Source organism: Radiomyces spectabilis (assembly GCF_025331425.1).
Source record: "Radiomyces spectabilis strain NRRL 2753 chromosome Unknown BYT42scaffold_1, whole genome shotgun sequence".
Classification (NCBI taxonomy): Eukaryota; Fungi; Mucoromycota; class Mucoromycetes; order Mucorales; family Radiomycetaceae; genus Radiomyces; species Radiomyces spectabilis.
Genome location: NW_026251926.1, coordinates 1,742,003 through 1,757,458, shown reverse-complemented (window position 1 = coordinate 1,757,458; position 15,456 = coordinate 1,742,003). Strand labels below are relative to the sequence as shown.

The window sequence follows — 15,456 nt, the reverse complement described above, 5'->3', positions numbered from 1 at the left end:
AAGCGTCATAAGCTCACAATAAGGATGTCAAAGCTGACATTTGGGGAAGAAGTGATGATGTAAATTTGAAAATTTATTACAACATCCGTATCACATCGCAGCGGATAAAAAAGTGGTAATTTTTTTGTATTTATAAACAGTTGAATTGGAAAATATTCCTTGATCTTCAAAGCCATCTGTTCCAGGTTACACATCTCATTATGAAGGGAATATTTTACTTTCAACACTGGCAGATTTATGAGATAAACTAATCAGAAACCGCAACATGGAGCTAGACTCAGGTCATTTCATTTGCGTGGAAAAGCATGTTCTATACACACAACCAAGGCAATAAAGGGAAAATGCCTACAAGGAGAAGTCGGAAAATCCGAACAATATGAAAAGGCTCAAGCAGGGGACAAGTGAGGTATTCCTTTATGGTTAGCTCCGTCACCGAATGTCTGGACAATCGTTTTAGTCTTGCTTTATTTTATGCTCGCATGTTACCAGAGAGAAGGAACCCAACGATCGATGGGATGAATAAATTTGGGACAACATTAGGATGACGACCACGTGAAGAATAAGCTATTGAGATTTTTTTTATTCTGGAATCGGGTTTTTATAAGTGAAGATGGGTGTAAGGTCATCTCCTTTGTCCTTTTAGCCTTCCTCCTGCCCACTCCCTGCAATGACCATATCTGGTAGAGTGCCTGGGCGAGAAGTGAGGTGGAAAACGGCACTAGGCAAAGAGCGGGATGATCAAGTGAAGATGCAACTAGAATATGCACAGACTTTTTTTTATACCGTCTCGGATGATGCATGACCAAAAGGCAAGCAATCAAGCTTTCAATGTGCAACAAAGGGAGAAGCTCTCAAAAGTTCAGAAAAGGAGACCTGCAGCGGCCATTGAATCCAGGTCACGGCGCGCCATCGATTTCAATCCTTGGTTTGGTGGAAAACAGTGCCCATAGACAATTAAAGTTTGATGATCCATTTAATCGTTTTGCTCTAGGAACCCAACCTTTTTTTTTTTTTTTTTTTTTTGGCTCACAGCAACAAATGTGGGGGCTTGGACGCCTTGAAACTATATAAACTTATTGGAAAACACTAATTTCTACACAAGAGTTTTTCTTCTTGGCTTTTTTTTTTTTTTTTGCTCTATTCTTGTTTCGTTTTCCATCTCTTTTATTTTTTCATGCCTTCAGAGAAATTTAGAGTATCATTGCCACGACGATCTATACAAAATACTCCCGTCGATAGCTATATTGGCAGCTTCGCAGCCACACATGCTTTCAGTATGTATTCATCACCAAAATTGCCACAACATGAAAAATATCGATATTGATTCTAGGTTTTTCTTCTTCAGACATGCATACAGCACATCCAGATGATAAGTAAGTTGAAACATGTCATACAATTTTCCCTTGCTTCCACAGAACTGTCCTGCTAATAACTGTGTTGCACATTTTTGTATTGTCTGCAGACGAAGTGCTCACAATGCTCTGGAACGACAACGGCGTGAAATTTTGAACATGAAACTACAGCAATTGGCTCATGCATTACCCGCACTGCAAACGGTTCGTCGTCCAAGTAAAACCATGATTGTAGCAAAATCGTTGGATTTTGGTAAGTCATTACAACTTTCATATCATGTTAAAAGATGGCGACTGATGAATTTTATGACTGGGTCTCAAGTGACAGGCAGTGGTCAACGCGAAGACAAATACGTCAATCAAATTCTTGAACTACGCAAGGAAAACGAACGTCTAAGAAAACAGGCTCGTGCTCACAGCCAATCCTTTGAAAAAACGCCCGCCAACTCTATTTCGTCTCCTAAAGCGCCGTCCATGGCAACGACCTTGAGTACAAAAGATACCGATTTTTCACCGCCAGCTACCCCCGATACATTGTCTGATGCCAACTCGGAACGCCGCAATTCCTCCATCTCAGAAATAAATGAAGCTATCAATGGTTCATCGTCTTCGGCAGCCGACACTTCCATGCTACCTTTCAATCCATCGACCACGGTGCCTGACTTATTCTTGAACGATTCCAACTGGGTGATGATGGAACTTACTATGGAAAATACCGTCGACGATATGTCTTGTGCAAATCCATACATGACGCCCAGCGCCCTATTTATGCCGGATTTCGATATGTACAACGGACGTGACCTAGGAGCGCAAACCTCGGTAACCCCCTCCAATATCTCGGATCCATTACTGTTCTCACCCTACCAAATATCAGAAACGGCCGAAGGTAAGCATCATGAATTCGCTTGATTTTCCAATTGCATAGCTAAAATTGCGACCTTCGTCTCTTCCTCCAGTCCAAGCACGGCATGCTCACAAGAATTAGCGGCCTTATTTTGTTGCAGACACTGACGATACTCTATTCTGTGCGTCTGAACGTTGCCTAAGTTCATCTGAAAATTAGCTTTTTTTTTCCGGTGGCCTTTTTTCCCATTTTCTTTTTTCATTTATTTTTGGGCACTGGTTTGCCAAAAATGAACTAAAAAAAAGGAAGCTCAAGCATTACACAACTCCCATGTAAATATCTCTTTTATTTTATTCTTATTTTTTTTTTCATGATGGTTTTTTATTATTATTACAGTCCACTTTTCCAACCTTTTCATATTTATGCGATGCACAAGCCTACTTTGATCAGAGAAAAAAAATAAAACACGGATATTGTACGTGGATTCTTCGTCATCCATGGGCTCAATTCTGCCTAAAAAAAGCCCGCGATGGTAGGACGAAAAAATGTAGAAAGTAGTCGTTTGTTTACAACCTAACATCTTGCAGCCGAATACCACCAATCAATGCATGTTTTAACAAGGTAACGCTTATCTATAGTATCACTTGGCGTAACTTGGCTTGTACCACTTTTTAACTTTTTTTTTCATGGACATGGTATATGGCCCTCTATAACCTGGCAGAATCGATCTCTATACTTATTGCCGTGCCATACAAAAATTTCCAGGATATGTTTTCTCCAGAATCCCATCTACAAACGCGGAATTCCCAAGAGAGATAACTGGATATTGGAAGTTCCATCCAACGGGTAACCATGTTCTGTCGCCGATGTAACTTAACTTTTTGTGCTTGCAATAGCAACCAGATGTCCGTCCACTCTCCTAGTTATCCAATTATAGTATGTCAAGATTCTGCCACACGTCGAAATTTATATTGCTTCCTCTTAAATAAGCTTTTTGAATGTACCTCACCTCTGTGTCTTTGCAACTACTTCAGTCGCTTGAAGAAAACCACGCAAGCGAAAAGGTTGATCCAGATACTGTAATGATTTCCCAGAGACGTGTGAAATTTGGCAGATCGTCGACCTTGGTCATGTTTGTGTGCAATGCAAGATACAGGATACGGTCTCAGCTGACGATGGTGTTGCCATATAATTTTGATAGCTCATCCAATCATTTTCTCACGATGCACTTGCTATTTAGGTAGGCTGCTTTAGGAGATCTGGAAGCTTGATTAAAAAGGGAACAGCAACACATCCCTATTTTGGACTTTAATTCAGACTTATTTACACCTGACCATTCACCAATGAATGAAAAGTCGTCCGCTCGTTTATCCGCAAGAGGTCAATGACACCGTAAACAATGTCATTTTGAATACTAGAATCAGGACAATAACCGTATGAATAAAGCATGGTGTTCTGGGCAACTAGGCTTCTGTATCGTCTGAGAAAGTTATCTGAAAGCCGTAGCCTCCAAAGAAAGATTTCTGCTCCCTTATTTTTTTTTTTAGACAAGCTAGATATGCTAAAGGATGCCACGATATTATGGTACATTGTAGGAGTGCAACCTCATGTGCGTCAAATCCCATTTAATAGAATTAGGCTGATTTCGTCATCACTTTTATTTACAACGTAAGTAAGTTAATAAGCTGTGAAGTTTGATAAAATCACAAATAACTATTACGTGCATCAAGACGCAGCATAGCTTCGATTGTGCAGTTTATTATACGAGCGGTGGAATATTACAAAGAATTCATGGACTAAGCCATCGTGCCGTTTTAGTAATTTTACCATCTCTTCTCCATGAACTCATCCAACTCACCAACAGTACGTAATTAGCTTGATCCATATCGCAAATAAAGCAAATGTAGGAAAAGAAAGGATTCTGCATGTAATAAACCCCTCCAATCCCTTGATGCAAGACTGCTGAAATTTACTGATTCATTTTCATTTCCGAAGTGTGAGCTGTGGTATACATACAATTTTTATATGAGTTCCTACTGATTCCCGATGGAGGCATCGCTCCCATACTGTATAATACCACTGCATAGGCCGTCTTTTATTATCTTGACATTACAATATCGTCGACGTTATGTTTCTTTTTTCTTGTTATCCAATAGTTCAGAGTACTGTAGTAGACAAATTACAGTATCAATGACAAGAGAAATACGAGAAGTACGGGTTCGTGCAAAACAAAAGTAATCTCATTGGTAACCAATTGTTGCCCAGTCAATTTTTTTTTCTTTTTGATCAGGCCAATATTAAGAGAGAGCATGACTTTGTTGTATGATTTGTTGCTTGGTTATATTCAATTGGGGATATTTGCCAACTGGGTGGGATAGGTGTGAAGTGTCCATGGAACTTCGCCCTCATTTGTTGTGGTGTTGATGATGTCTTTCTCCGCCATTGTTCTCCAAAGCTTCGAATGGTGATGTTCGTGTTCGTGTAACTGTTACTGTTACACACATCATCATCATTAAACGAAATAGATATTCACAGTAGCAGATTGTGATATGCACAACCATTTGGGATTTCATCATGGGAGTCGGGACCCTTCTTCCGATACCCATGCGTCAAAAACACGCTTCTCAGAGTCCACAATGCCGAGCTGTAGCTGTTGTTACAGAATACCGACGCAGTCATGAAATATTTGTTGATACTGGGTTGTCAATACATTGACAAGGAACAAGAAGTGCTTTGGCACTTCATATCTGGAAAAACTCATCGTCAAAAACAATGTAGCTTACTGAGTTTTCATTCTAACTTATTGAAGAAGTACTGCAACCAATTTTAGAAAAACGACGTCTGTGCAAAATAAATCCTGAGCGACGTGGGATAAGTCTTGCAGCGCGGTTTTGGTGCAACCTATCAACAATAATTAAACTGACAACATACGCGGAGTCGACAACCGTGTGTTTCCCGACGGGCCATATGCTGTTTTGACGAGGAAGTCGCTATTTGCATCTCTCTTGTATGAAAATCAGCGTGTTCATGTAACTGTACGAGATCGTATATAACAACTACACTATGTACATGCACTATAATGCCGCGTGAGGTAGGGTGTACGAGAGCTAGAGCATAATTCTTAGAGCCAATCTTCCTCGGTGTGAATCCATGGTCATTCTTGTACATTTTTGAGCTTTGTGAACCAAAACTATTCGACTAATCGATTATCGTCCAAGTGTACCTTAAAAAGACTCTGTATTTTCCTTCCTGCACCTTTTGTTCCTCACTTGCATTTTTCTTCTATTTTTTTTTCTTTTTGACCGGGTCTTCATTTTCAAAAGCATGTTTACAAAAATCAAGCTCTGCATCAAAAAGATACCCTTTACTAGCTCCAGTCTACTGGCACGTAATAATGACAATCTGTCCTTCCGAAAAACACCGCTCCATACGATAGCCTCTCGAATGTTCAAGAAAAAGCCGATCGTTACTTCGTCCGAGAAACCGAAATCTGCGACATCATTTATTCCTTCTTCCTTCTCAGTCGTAGCATCGCTGAAGCTAAAGTTGAAAGACCCAAAATCAAAACCGACGGCGGCTGCCAAACCGAGCGACGACACCGTGTACATTGAAAAACAATCAACTGCCGAGACTACATACGAACCGTTGCAGAACCCCGTTGGAAACACGTCGTTTTTAGGTATCACGGCAAAGCAGCCATGGTATTTAAAGCTGCAGCGGAAATGGATCCGACCGCACACCCCTCTTTACGAAGTTGGTTTTGATGACGGAACATGGTTGCCCTTGCAACAGAGGACCAGCAGAAATATTGAACGTATACGTGATCTCGGTTTCTCCAAATTCGACATCCGCTGTGATCAGCATTTGATGGATCAACTCGCGTCCGTATCTTCAACCAGCGACATGGATGTTCAGTTAGAATTATGGTTCCAGCGTGCCAACCTTCATTTGCCCCAAGGATTTCAAATTCGCCGCGCTCACTGGTGGCGAACACATATGGTGGGCATCGGGTATCTACCGGTCATCGGTACAAGCCAAACCTCTGAAACCAGAACCGTGAGCTCTTGGACGGGTACAACGCTTGAACATGCCCTTGGCAACAAAAAGCGGATTCCGTATATCACCACGGCATCCTTACTATTACCGACTTCCTGCAAACCGCTACAGTACCGTCCGTACTTTGACTATAGAAACTCTTGTATCGTCATCTAATCATTCTCCATATGCGTCACACAAGCCAGCATGCCCTATTACAAATTGCTACCCTGACACGCGTGTGAAACCCAACCCCCACGTTGCATCTTCAGAAGACCTAACTTCACCATACTACATTCATCATTTTTGGCATAGAGGCCTATTTTTGTTTTGTCCAGATTATTTTTCATACAATGCACCTTGTTATTGAAATTAAAAAAAAAGTAATGACACTATAGATTATACTAGCTATGATCACAGCGTCATTAAAAAAAAAACCCTCATCAAATAAGGGAAAATTTTTCCAAGAACAGGAGCATTAAAAACATGGCACTAATGCAGCTTCACGACAACGAATTGCGTAAACCATAAAAGCAAATAGTGTACAAAGAAAATGAAAACAGAAAGAAGTAAAAAAAAAACATAGAGGTAAAGGAAATGTCACAGACCAAAATACGATCGACCACCTACAAGGAATAGGCACCCAAATACAGAAAGAGAAAAAAAGAAGAAAAAGAAAAAAAAAAGTCAAGAGAAAAGAAAGAGGTTACTCATAACTGATATCCAAGTATTTACAAGAAATCAATCCGCATATCCACATGCGGTAGATCGAGAATGTATGAAGCTGTGATCCATTACATCTGAGGCTTGGGCCTGGGTTTGCCTCTTCCTGGCATATGCTGCATGTTGCGTCGACCGTAGCCATTGTATCCACCGCGCATGCCTTGACCATTCATATCATTACGCTGTTGGCCGTAATATCCTTGTTGTTGCGGATATCTCTGCTGCATTGAGATCTGCTGCACTTGTTGTTGCGGTTGCTGTTCGCGACGTTGTTGGTGCTGACGGGTAGCTTGTGCGGCTTCCCGATTAGGCTGTTGCACTTGGGCATCCTCCAAAGCGCTAGGAGCCACATACAGATGCTTGTCAATCACGGGAGGAATAGGTTGAATTTCAGTGCCCAATTCACGTTCGATCTTGTAGAGATTGAATCGATCTTCGTAAGTAATCAAATTGATGGCAAGACCTAGGTGACCAAAGCGGCCTGAACGGCCGATACGGTGGAGATAGGTTTCTGCGTTTTTGGGGAAATCGAAGTTCACCACCACGTTGACAGCTTGGATATCGATACCACGCGTTAAAAGATCTAATCAAGCAAAGAAATAAAAGAAGATAACACGGTAAGCATGAGTATACACAGACTCCCTTCTTAAGAAATCGCAAGTTTTTTTGTTTCCACTGTACCTGAGCAGACCAAGTTACGACAGACACCATTTCTGAAATCATGGAAAACGCGGTTACGGTGACTCTGCAGCATTTTAGCATGCGAATAGAAACACGAGTATCCCAGCTCGGTAATCTTTTTCGCTAACAACTCTACGCGATTCGTAGAATTACAAAAGATAATCGATTGATTGATTTGCAACTATAGCAACAAGTAAAGACAAATGAATACCGGGATCCGGGTGCGGGTGACTTGTTTTTCTTTCCTTTGATTTCTTACCTTGGAAAATAACGTATTTAAACAGTGCACCTTTTGTCTCTCTTCGACATAGGCATAGTACTGTGTCACACCACGCAAGGTCAGTTCATCCATCAGATTGATCTCGTATGGCTTCACGAGATGCTTTTCTTTAAAGTTTTTGACGATCATGGGGAAAGTAGCACTGAATAACATGATTTGTCTGTCTTTGGGGAAAAAGGAAATGAGTTGATCGATGACGGGAGTGAATTCGGGCGATAACAGTTTGTCCGCTTCATCCATGACAAACGTGGTGGCTTCGCTGAAGTCCGCAACGCCCTTGGAAGCGAGATCAAGAATTCGGCCGGGCGTACCCACCACGACGTGCACAGGTTCGCCAAGTCGCAGAATATCATCTTTGAGTGTAGTGCCGCCTGTGGTGACCATGACCTGTATGCCGAGATGTTTTCCAAGAGTTTTGCATACTTGTGACGTTTGCAACGCCAACTCACGTGTGGGGACGAGCAACAAGGCTTGAATTTTGGATTTCTTGTTGTTGATTTTCTCTAATGTAGGAATGACAAACGCCGCCGTCTTTCCGGTACCGTTTTTTGCTCTTGCCAGAATATCTCGACCTGTGAGCGCAATTGGAATCGCTTCTTCTTGGATAGGTGAGGGGCGTTCAAAACCAGCTTCAAAAATGCCCATTAACAGTTCTCTTTTAAGAAAGTAATCTTCAAACTCATTTCCTTTTGTAGCAGTGACATCCTGTAGGGACAAACTCGTGTCAATAATCCATTCTATTCATCCTTTTTTTCCTTCCTTTTTTGATTCTGATATCATTCAATGTTTGTTACCTCTGTCTGTGGCCGAGTATCTTTGGGTGGCACCACAATATGCTTTTTCCAGTTGTCGTTTTCATGGCTGCAACGACAAAAAAAGTCGGGAATTTTAAGGAAATGAAGGAAAAGCATGTCAGTCAAATGGTTTGTATCAGCAAGAGTGGGGTTCACCGGTGGTGGAAGAGACTTCCTATGCAACCGGGAATGGGCGTGGTAAAAACAGGTGAACATTTACCTTAGCGTCTGACTATTTACGGGCATGGACATGATATATGTAATAAATTCAGATGATGGGAGACAAATAGGTTGTTTAAGTAGATTGCACGGTAGGTTTTTTGGGGTGTTTTTGTAGAAAGAGATTCGAGATATATGCGAATTTTTTTCTCAACTAACGGTAGAAAGTCTAATGTCGAGATTTAAACGTGAAGGGAAAGTTTTCTTTGTAAATGGCGATATCGAAAAGAGAGAAAAAAAATTGAGTCTAGAAAAAAAAAACCATCTCATGGCTCGGGATTTTGGGACATTTCAACATCTCTCTCCTGTTACGGATCCCTTGGCAGGCGGAGATCGAAAATGAGACAAGGACTCGTCATCAACCTTACCTAACAATAATGATATTTGATTGGCTGTTTTGATCAAGCAAAAAGACTGTCAAATTTACAGTTTGTGATTGGTGCTGCACTTTAATCTGAATAGGCGATCGACTAACGTTCTATCTCTATGTTCTGCAGTTAATCTTGATCCATGACACAATGCGGCTTTGGGTTTATCAAAACTATCACGAGTATTTTGACATAACGTTCTCTCGCATAGTGCTGGATAATAAAACAACACACTCCACTTTTTGGGTTGCCAGCATTGCACAAAAGCTTAAGCTGTTGCTTCAGTATTAGGTCGACGTCTTGTTGTATGGGTTGGTAAACTGGTACTTTGTGGGTTGTTCGTCAATCCATGTTGTTCTTCCTGAACTTCATCGGCTTCCTGTTCTACCCAGCGCTTCAATGGATGAACTTGAAAATTACCAATGAACAACCTAGTCCAACAAGACATGTTAGCCCCTTTTTTGCTGACTGATTGCATGTTGAAGCCCGCACTTACTGCGAAATATGGTACATCAAAAGTGGAAGAGACAGCACGCCAACAATACCATAGCTGCTGTCAGCATACAAGACGTTGATCAATGGAATACCCATAGAGACTGTTTTGGTCGCTCCACAATACTATCACACAGTTATAAGGCTCATACATATTCGTTGGGTTCATATCTGACCACGTACCATGATAGCAATGGCATCTTTGCGCGAAAATCGCCATTGTTTGACCCATTCTGGTTCTTGAATCCAACGGTGTGGCCAAGGCAAACGCGCTACAAATAGACAAGTCGCGCAACCAAAGAGGTACAAGAAAATGTCAACACCGATAATGGCGACGATATCCACCGCGGTCAGTTGATGGAAAGCGTCGCTTGCAACGCCATCACAAAACACGGACCACACCATGCATAGGAGGGCGATGCTATTGATGATAGAAAATCGAAATTTGCTAGCCAGGTATTTGACTTGCTTTGGAAATACGGACCGGATCACTTGGCCCACCACCAACGGAACAAGAACCGTCAAACCCAGGTTTTTCAGGACACTGGTGTAATCAGGCGTTCCACGTGCGCTGCCAGGTGGAAATAACTTTTTGTCATCTCCAAAAACTTATGATAGGATGTGAGTTATATGCAATCCATTCACGGAACAGCTCAAATCGCCTTACTTGTCATCAACGCCGGGGAGATGAAAATACCCAGCACATTGCCCAAGGCCGCATTGAAGAGAGCTTGACCGAGAGTTGGAAATCATGTAAGAATTAACGCACGGAGTTCAAATTACCGGAAAAGCTTACCAGCTGACTCATTCCCGTTAGCGTTGCGGGTCATGACAGCGTTCGACGAGACCGTAGTGCTTGTCGACAGAGCAATCATCCATCCTTGATATACCAGTTCGTCGATATCCGCTCCAACCAGTACAAAGAAGCGCACAATTCCATAAGCAAGGAAAGGAAGGAGAAGGAAATTGATGATTTGGACCACTAAATGCAACCGCCACCGAAGAATGGTCTGAAACATGATCCTCACTTCCAGGCCTAACCCGGAAAGCAAGAAAATGATAATAACGGCACCCCACTTGATTGTATATTGAGCTTCGATATCGCCGTGGGTTTTACCCACTTGTGGAAAAGCCCATGCAAGACCAATCACCACAGCAAGTCCGAGCAAAAACCAATAACGTTGTAACAGAGATACTAGTGTCCTGCAAGCATGGTTCCATTTTCTTGCGGGCAAGACCGATTGTTTGTGCCGAGAGCATTGATAGGTTTGCTCGGCTACAGTCGAATTGGACACCACCTCGAGGGTTGTGGTGGAGTTCGACATGGTTCACTGATAGATCGAAATGAAAGAAACAGTTAATTCCCATTCATCCGAACAACTCCGCGATATCCGGAGCTCCCAAAGGCAAGGTCACGGTCATTGCCAAATGTGGGATTTTAAACCAGCGGTGTGAAAACTATAAACCGAGTGTCACATTCATCATTTCCTATCACTGGAAAAAGTCAACCAGTACAGTGCCCTGGCAAAAAATTTTGTAGTCCCGATAAATTTGTTGACTACCCTAATGTCTTTTTCATCTTTCAGTTCATTTTTCTCGGGAGATAAAGAGATGATTTCAAGGAAGCAAAAATCATGACTTGGTCCTTTATTGGCGGGAAGTGTGGAGGATCTCGTCATATTACCTTGGCCTTGAAGAATGCCTGCGTAATCCTGGTGGGAAAATGCACTAAAACTGACGACTTTGTCCATCAAAAAGAAGAGGCCATCCTCATTAGGATGACTTCGATTTTCAATAAAGTGTATAATACGAGTTGAAAGATAGTTTAACGAGTCATGAAGTACTTCTGTACCAAAGTTATGTGCACCTGTGTATCCGATCAGCCAACAGAAGAACATTTGAGTAAAGACATCCCGATCTCCCTCTCTCTCTAACATTATCTGAGACCTACCTCATGCAGCTGTTTCATGCGATGAGGCCACACTCTCTTATCAAAGGATAACTATGACATGAACCGAAAATCTACAGTACGAGGGATCGCCTCTTTTTTCATGTCTATAAAAGACGACGCATCTTCCATCCATTTTATTTCCTCTTTATCGCACATCTATTTTCTTTTTTCTTGCGCAAAACCATCCATCCATCGCGCCATACCTTTTTTCATTGCTCTTTCTCATTCTCATTAACATTTGCTCAAATCAACTATTCTGTACGTATACTCATAATGACTACAGCTGTGTTATCAACCACTGAACCTCCACAAATAGCTTGCGCGCCGAAAAGCTTTTTTTTTTTTTTTTTTTTGGGTGGTCAACAAAAAAACTTTTTTTTTTGAAAGGTAATGTTTTTGTGCTCAAGTGCCTTACTTACGTTTTGAATATTGTGCCGAATCACTTACTTGTCTTGTATGAAATACACTGCAGTACAGCATGTGATCAGTAGAAGGATATATACCAGTCAATAAACTCGATGAGATCATACATCCATGAAATTAGGAATTGGTATCTCTCGAGGAAATGGTTACACGAGACAGGTGGTATGAACTTCACCTTTTTAGCAGTGGGAGTCCAAATGAAAAGCGCAAAGACAAATCAATACGACCGGAATAGCGGACCCATAAAAAATCACGCATTTGTTTTTTGTATGGTCTTGCACACAAAGTCGCTCTGATTGTAGTGTTTGAGAATAAGATACGTCGATGTTATAGAAAGCTGGGATCCGTGAAGTTCACGTTGAGAAGCTTTATCTTTTCTATGCCATCAATGAGGCGATTATTCTACATGAAACATATGGTGCGATCTACGACTGCGTTAATACAGTAGAAAACATGAATTAAGGACCAATCATTTGCATGGCTGGATACCAGCAAAATGGGAATCAGCCTCAAGGTAATAATATAGGGTAACGAGATATTTCTAGGAATCATTTGTTTTGGGTATTCGGAGTAATGCTTGGTAAATCGGATCCTGGGTTTGGATGTTGACCAGAAACTGCTGGAATGATCGTGAATGAAGACAGAGCTTCCGACAAGGAGGTGACAGAGTCGGCATGTCTGCTGTATCGGTCATGAAAGGGATCATCGAGTGACGATTCAAAGTTATGCGCAGTTGCATCGACGGATGGGCGAGAATACGCATGAACAACGGCATGGTTAGGCTCCTCATCACGTTTTGTTTGAACTTGTAACGAACGAATTTGTGATGAACGAGAAATATTGTCGCTTGAACTAAAGAACGTTCGTATGGATCCACTGCTGCCGACCGCAGTAGAACTGACTCGCATCAGCTGGGGTCGCGTACGAATTATTTGTATCGCTTGAGCAGGTGTACTCTGAGGCTGATTGATTGTAGAAGCATAGGATCCCCGCCAACTATCCTCGCTGTCAGCAACCGATCCCGATAGCCGAGACCCTGTGCGGCAGGAATGATACTCGTTGTTTGAATAACGACTATCCCGATAAGTAGAGTTTCTTGTCGCCGAATGACGCGCATTATTGGGCTGAGAAGAAACAGGCATAGTAACTGTGGGCACAGGCGAGCTAGATTTCGATTGCATGCCATGATCTGAGCGTGCATGCGCGGCGGTTTGGGTTTGGTAAGTGCTAGCTGTAGGTAGCGTGGGGTAGGGCGATGCGCCATCTTGGCTCATTGGGTTTTCGACTTTGGGGACCTGTTGAATGGGAATAGTTTAGCCCAAAGTGGTTTAGTCGATCTTACTGATGTGTACTAGTTACCTTTGCCATGTGGCCGTGAAGTTCCCGACAAGCGATTAAGTTCCCCTGAAGCGCTTCCGGAAGTCGGTTCTTCTTCCTTCTATACTTTACAAAAGCGCATCCAATGGTGGCTATCAGCAGGCCAACGCCAATTAAGCCACCAACGAGGCCACCAATAAAGGCACCGTTCGCTTCAAATTCGTCGCTCGATTTCTGATTCACAGCTTCAGGTGTTCCTGAAGCCTCGGGTGGGACCCCCAGCATGGATCGATCCACACACTTGGAAGCTGGACAAACCCCGCAATCCACCATGGTTCTGAGCGTACATACTTGTTCTTTGCTACAACCAGGCTGACACAATGCCGTGCAGTTAGCTGGCATACAGCTGTTGGAAGACGACGATCCGACATTCACGACGGGATCGATGAGTAGATTACCGAGCAATACTGCTGCTTTAGAAAGGAGGAAAACGCTACAATGTCAGTGTAAGATCTAGAGCATCATGTTGTATAAGATCGTTTTACTTGTGGAATGCGGACTGTAGGCCATGGCCGACATGACATGCAACAAAGCAAAGAAAAACCACTTAAAAGGCAAGCTGTCCCTCGAAGGAATGGAACATAATTTCATGATCAATTTGAAGCAAAGATAATAATAAAAAAAGGTCGATAATAAATTACAGGAATTATTAAAACTATTGAAGAGTAACTGTGAACAGACCCTCTATTTTCAACGGTCTAGAAATTGAGAAGGACAGGTGCGACAGCTTGTAACACCAGCTGCCGTAGATCTTGTCCGCTTTACATACGTCGTTGCATTTCGATATTCTCCTGCGGTGGCTGGTTTGGATCTCCATATAATTCCTTTTCTTGACCAACCGAACGGCGACGACGTGCAAAACAATACAGGAAACAGGTGAGAAGTAAAGCTACCACAGCGCCTACGGTGATCCATACGGCTGGACCAATCACGGGTCGCAAATCGAAAACACCTGCCACATCTGGCAACCGACCCTCTGCTGCATCGACCGCTCTTTGGATACCCACATAGCCTACCACTTCCACGATAATCGATCCAATGGCGAACAGCAAAGCAAGGACGGTCGTAATCCACAGCATTACGATAAGCCATCGACGTTTGGCAGGTTTCGTTCTATCGGTTATGAAAAAGCCGACAATGTAAATGGCCATCGCAAGGAAGCAGAAACATACGGATGGAATAAGTACGCCTGCCTGAGCGGCTGAGATGGCCACACGCAATTTATCGGGAATAGAACTGAGTATCACATTAAGGACACCATTGGTGGCTAATGAAAACAAGGTGAGTCGCAAAAAACAGAGCCGTAATACATTGGTTTTGAATAGGTTTCACTAGATCCTACGTGCATTGAATCCGAAAGTCGGTCTTGTACATTGCATACTACTAGCAGTTGTTGCACCCTGACATATTGACAAAGAAGCGACAGTGAAATAGTCTGGAATATTGATAAGGTTCTGACGGATGCTGTTCAGTACGTCACCAAGAAGACCATCGGCTCGCAGCACAAGATCAACCCTTGCAAAATACACGGTTCGAAGTCCCGGCAAATTGCCAAGAAGCGTAACCAGTTGTAATATAAAGGCTGCCACCAACAGAAACAGAATAGTAATATCGATAATCATGGTTTAGTATAAAATGAACGCGATCCTGGAATAATTCGCTACGAGAAGAAAGGGAACATATTGACGATCATGGCGCCGTGAGGTTATTTATGATCCCAACCTTCATCATGTGAGCAAAAATTATTCAATGAGGTGCATGCAAACCCACATTGCAAGAAAATCAACCGAGTTTTCAAGGCTGCATGGCTGGGTCCTCGCTTGCATATCTATTATTATTCTTTATTTATGCTTGAGAGTTTCCCCTTTTCTGAAGTATGAAATATACTATAGAAAGATGTAAACGGATATTATATAC

General features: G+C 42.3%; 6 protein-coding genes across 6 annotated transcripts; 2 read left to right on the top strand and 4 right to left on the bottom strand.

The window, feature by feature from the left end:
- Positions 1-1,347: 1,347 nt before the first annotated feature.
- Positions 1,348-2,261, top strand: BYT42DRAFT_542091 (uncharacterized protein; the record flags this gene model as incomplete). The annotated part of the gene is made up of 3 exons (XM_051565598.1): positions 1,348-1,373; positions 1,463-1,605; positions 1,675-2,261. The coding sequence occupies 3 exons, from the start codon at positions 1,348-1,350 to the stop codon at positions 2,259-2,261; spliced, it is 756 nt and encodes a 251-aa protein (XP_051428432.1).
- Positions 2,262-5,520: 3,259 nt separating this feature from the next.
- On the top strand, positions 5,521-6,408 carry BYT42DRAFT_609662 (uncharacterized protein; the record flags this gene model as incomplete). The annotated part of the gene is made up of 1 exon (XM_051571293.1): positions 5,521-6,408. One exon carries the CDS (start codon positions 5,521-5,523, stop codon positions 6,406-6,408), a length of 888 nt encoding a protein of 295 aa, XP_051428431.1.
- Positions 6,409-7,025: 617 nt separating this feature from the next.
- Positions 7,026-8,826, bottom strand: BYT42DRAFT_488339 (ATP-dependent RNA helicase DHH1; the record flags this gene model as incomplete). Its single annotated transcript, XM_051563866.1, has 4 exons — positions 7,026-7,537; positions 7,636-7,816; positions 7,895-8,620; positions 8,710-8,826. 4 exons carry the CDS (start codon positions 8,824-8,826, stop codon positions 7,026-7,028), a joined length of 1,536 nt encoding a protein of 511 aa, XP_051428430.1.
- Positions 8,827-9,300: 474 nt separating this feature from the next.
- Positions 9,301-11,451, bottom strand: BYT42DRAFT_552589 (SBF-like CPA transporter family-domain-containing protein). The gene is made up of 5 exons (XM_051566398.1): positions 10,585-11,451; positions 10,456-10,518; positions 9,972-10,396; positions 9,793-9,914; positions 9,301-9,727 (listed from the first exon to the last, which is right to left on the bottom strand). The coding sequence occupies exons 1-5, from the start codon at positions 11,111-11,113 to the stop codon at positions 9,565-9,567; spliced, it is 1,302 nt and encodes a 433-aa protein (XP_051428429.1). The 5' UTR covers positions 11,114-11,451; the 3' UTR covers positions 9,301-9,564.
- Positions 11,452-12,452: 1,001 nt separating this feature from the next.
- BYT42DRAFT_601455 (uncharacterized protein) lies at positions 12,453-14,200 on the bottom strand. Its single transcript, XM_051571029.1, has 3 exons — positions 14,025-14,200; positions 13,522-13,952; positions 12,453-13,457 (listed from the first exon to the last, which is right to left on the bottom strand). Exons 1-3 carry the CDS (start codon positions 14,128-14,130, stop codon positions 12,711-12,713), a joined length of 1,284 nt encoding a protein of 427 aa, XP_051428428.1. The 5' UTR covers positions 14,131-14,200; the 3' UTR covers positions 12,453-12,710.
- BYT42DRAFT_552584 (uncharacterized protein) lies at positions 14,201-15,206 on the bottom strand. The gene is made up of 2 exons (XM_051566397.1): positions 14,882-15,206; positions 14,201-14,806 (listed from the first exon to the last, which is right to left on the bottom strand). Exons 1-2 carry the CDS (start codon positions 15,159-15,161, stop codon positions 14,301-14,303), a joined length of 786 nt encoding a protein of 261 aa, XP_051428427.1. The 5' UTR covers positions 15,162-15,206; the 3' UTR covers positions 14,201-14,300.
- Between the last annotated feature and the right edge of the window lie 250 nt (positions 15,207-15,456).

Excerpts from the sequence above, each read along its gene's own strand:
- BYT42DRAFT_601455 (XM_051571029.1), bottom strand. The coding sequence starts at position 14,130 with ATGAAATTATGTTCCATTCCTTCGAGGGACAGCTTGCCTTTTAAGTGG. Across the intron at positions 13,953-14,024 it reads CTACAGTCCGCATTCCACAA|CAGCAGTATTGCTCGGTAAT; the intron begins GTAAAACGATCT and ends TCCTTTCTAAAG. Across the intron at positions 13,458-13,521 it reads TTCACGGCCACATGGCAAAG|GTCCCCAAAGTCGAAAACCC; the intron begins GTAACTAGTACA and ends CCCATTCAACAG.
- BYT42DRAFT_552589 (XM_051566398.1), bottom strand. The coding sequence starts at position 11,113 with ATGTCGAACTCCACCACAACCCTCGAGGTGGTGTCCAATTCGACTGTA. Across the intron at positions 10,519-10,584 it reads TAACGGGAATGAGTCAGCTG|CTCTCTTCAATGCGGCCTTG; the intron begins GTAAGCTTTTCC and ends CTCTCGGTCAAG. Across the intron at positions 9,728-9,792 it reads TTGATGTACCATATTTCGCA|GTTGTTCATTGGTAATTTTC; the intron begins GTAAGTGCGGGC and ends TTGTTGGACTAG.
- BYT42DRAFT_552584 (XM_051566397.1), bottom strand. The coding sequence starts at position 15,161 with ATGATTATCGATATTACTATTCTGTTTCTGTTGGTGGCAGCCTTTATA. Across the intron at positions 14,807-14,881 it reads GACTTTCGGATTCAATGCAC|CCACCAATGGTGTCCTTAAT; the intron begins GTAGGATCTAGT and ends TGTTTTCATTAG.